A 3,633-nucleotide genomic window follows, 5' to 3' on the forward strand; every position below is an offset into this window, starting at 1 on the left:
ATCGACAAAGCCTCTCTGGCCATTTTGGCGCGATCTGGTGGCGTTTTAAATTACGGTTTTTTCCCCATAACTATGAGGGTCTACAAAAAAGATGAGGAGCAATCCTCGTCTGATGTACGGGAATCAGCGGCAATTTCTCAACACACTGCTGATCCCTTGTCGAAAGTGGGCAACATTAAGCCTGCTTCAATGACCGAAGTGGGTCCGGTTATTCCATCTGAAGACTCACCTGTGTGCATGGACATTTCAATGTCTGCTCCTTCGCCAGCTCACTCAATTACATCAGAGGAGAGCATAGGCATGCGCTATCTTTTCGATGAAGAGGAACTCCTAATGAGTAATGACTCTGAGGAGGATAGTGCTTTTGATGTCACTGTGGTGGAGAAAAATGGATCCACACATACTGAAGATGCGGGTAGAGCAAATTAACCTGCATCATAGCAAGGCTGCATCCGCCAGTCTACTGCAACGCCTCAGCAACAACGAGGCTGATATGGTCCTGATACAAGAACCATGGATTTATAAGGATCTTGTATGCGGAATCAGGGCTAATAACTACAACCTATTTTATGCGGTAAATAAGGGTAAGCCTAGGTCCTGCATAGTGGTTAATAAAAAATTTAATGCTCTCTTACTTTCGCAATATAGTGATGGTGACCAAACCGCAGTAAGTATCGAGGGCTCCTGGGGCCAAATATGGGCAGTATCTGCATATCTGGCACATGACCATGCCATACTACCATCGAATGTCCTGATACAGCTAACAAGCAGCGCCAGGAGACTCGGGGTAGAGCTTCTTATAGGCTGCGATGCCAACGCTCATCATGAGGTTTGGGGCAGCTCAAATACCAATGAAAGAGGTGAGTTACTTTTTGATTTTGTATTTAGTAACAATCTGTTCATCTGCAATGATGGCAATATGCCAACTTTTATTACAAAAAACAGGCAGGAAGTGTTAGATGTCACTCTTGCTACTGCTAGGCTTCACGAATCGGTCAAGAACTGGAAAGTGTCCACTCAACACTCGTTCTCAGACCATATGATTCTAGAATTCACCTTAACCTTAGATGAATCGAACATCTGCAATCAAAAAACGTTCAGAAATGTTAAAAACACAAACTGGACGAATTATAATGCAGCTCTAAGTGAGCTGCTTTTAACCAATTCCTCCGATCCCCCTGGGAACACTTTTGATCTAGACAATCAAGTCCAAGATCTCACCTCAGTGCTCAACGAAGCTTTCAGTTATGCTTGTCCCCCCACACAACCTAGTAGGAAATGTAACCCACCTTGGTGGAATAAGCATCTAGGTCTTTTACGAAAAGAGTGTAGGAGACTCTTCAACAGAGCAAAGCTATATAATAATGAGAGTGATTGGCTGAATTACAAAACCTCTCTGCAGGAATATAAGAAAAATTTACGTAGGTCCAAGAGAGACACTTGGCAATCGTACTGTCAAGAAATAAATAGCAATTCTGAAACCTCTAGACTGCGTAAAATCTTATCCAAAAATCCATCTGTCCCAGAGTTACTCAAAAAATCTGACGGGACATGGTGCAATAATAGTAGCGAATCTTTACAATTACTACTAGATACTCACTTTCCGGGATCTTCTACTTCGGTAGCTGCATCCTCAGAGTGCCTTAATCTCTCACCGGTTAACTCTATTAAGGTTAACCTGCAGATCGTCAAATGGGCTATTTTTAGTTTTAAACCCTACAAATCACCAGGACCGGATGGTATTCATTCAATTGAGCTTCAGAATTCGTGGGAGTTAATACACAACCGGCTTTTGGCAATTTTTAGACATTGTTTCTTATTTAACTATGTCCCGATTAAATGGAGGGAGGTTAGAGTAGTTTTTATACCCAAAGCAGGTAAAACCTCGCACCATAACCCCAATGAACTCCGTCCTATAAGCCTCTCCTCTTTCATGTTGAAGGCTCTTGAAAGAATAATAGACGTAGAAGTAAGGCGTGCTGTAAGCCCCAACCAGTGGTCCCCCTCACAGCATGCCTACACTAAGGGAAAATCTACAGAGACAGCTCTCCACTCCCTCACTTACAGAATAGAAAAATCCATAAAACTCAAAGAATTTTGTATGGTTGCTTTTGTAGATATTGAAGGGGCCTTTAACAATATACTCCCGAGTGCAATAGTAAGCGCGATTTCGCGTCTGGGTGTTGATGATGCGCTCATTGGTTTTATAAATCAGCTGCTAACTGGCAGACTCATTGAAGCAACGATGGGCTCATCAACGGCATGCAGAAGGGTAAATAGAGGTACCCCCCAAGGAGGAGTACTCTCCCCTCTCCTTTGGAACATAGTGGTGAATGAACTGCTAATACAACTGAAGGCGGAGGGATGCGAAACTATTGCATACGCGGATGATATTGCGATAACGGTCACCGGAATATATACTACCACTCTTAGGGATATTCTACAAAATGGTCTTAATATCCTAAACAATTGGACACAAAAATGTGGCCTTGGGGTGAATCCCAATAAAACTGAAATCGTGGTTTTCACAAGAAAACATACGGTCCCGAATCTTTCTCCACCCTCTCTACGAGGTTCTGTGATACATGTGAAGGAGGAAGCCAAATTTTTAGGTATAGTTTTCGACAGGAAACTCACTTGGAAGGAAAACACTCTAGAGCGTGCAAGAAAAGCCAATGTTGCGCTTCTTCTATGTCAGAAAGCTATTGGTAAGAAGTGGGGTCTTCAACCTCGCATCACCCAATGGCTATATATAGCTGTTATTAGGCCCATATTAATGTATGGTATTACGGTATGGTGGACAGCTCTTGATAAATCTTCGTACTGCTCAGTACTTAACAGGATTCAGCGTAGAGCTGAACTCTGTATTAGCGGTGCGCTATGCACCACACCATCCATTGCACTAGATTTGATGCTTCAGTTACTGCCAATGGATATTATTAGTAAACAAATGGCAGCTTCATCTGCTTTAAGACTAAAAGCTACCTCACAATGGAGAGACAGTGACTATGGTCATGCCTCCATTCTAAATCTTTTCAATTTTACTCCTAAAAACGTTGATTACATCACACCCACTCTCAACTTTGACAGGAAATTTGATGTCGTGTTTCCATCTAGAGAGGCATGGACGTCAGGTGGACCCTTCTTAGATGAGGGCGTAACCATTTTCACAGACGGTTCCAAAACAAGTAGTGGTGTAGGTAGTGGAGTTTTCTCAGAGGAATTGAACAAATCTTCCTTCTTTAGGCTTCCAGATCATTGTAGTGTCTTTCAGGCGGAAGTGGTCGCCATCAGGGAAGCTATAGCTTGTTTGAATGTAGATGATATATTTGGCAGGAATATATACATACTATCAGACAGTCAAGCTGCATTAAAGTCCTTGAGTTCGGTCCAATTTACATCTAGGACGGTTCTTGACTGCTACACATCTCTTAACGAAATGTCGACGCAGCTCAATATTTCTCTAATCTGGGTTCCCGGCCATAGGGATATTTTCGGAAATTGCAAAGCAGACGAGTTAGCCAGAAAGGGTGCTTCAGTGCCATACTCGGAGCGCCTAGACTATCTGGGCATATCACTAACATCATGTAAACTGATATTGAGTTCTTTCTGCACAAATACTTTTAATAAAAG

At 42.5% G+C, this 3,633-nt stretch overlaps 1 protein-coding gene across 1 annotated transcript in view; it reads left to right on the forward strand.

Moving 5' to 3' along the window:
• The first annotated feature begins 824 nt into the window (after positions 1-824).
• Positions 825-3,633, forward strand: part of LOC119674484 — a 23,726-nt gene continuing 20,917 nt past the window's right edge. Inside the window, exon 1 of the mRNA XM_038085620.1 lies at positions 825-860. Within this exon, the coding sequence (XP_037941548.1) occupies positions 825-860 (36 nt within the window). The remainder of the gene's footprint in view (positions 861-3,633) is intronic.

The sequence above is a fragment of the Teleopsis dalmanni genome, chromosome 2 (assembly GCF_002237135.1).
Source record: "Teleopsis dalmanni isolate 2A chromosome 2, ASM223713v2, whole genome shotgun sequence".
NCBI classification, from domain to species: domain Eukaryota; kingdom Metazoa; phylum Arthropoda; class Insecta; order Diptera; family Diopsidae; genus Teleopsis; species Teleopsis dalmanni.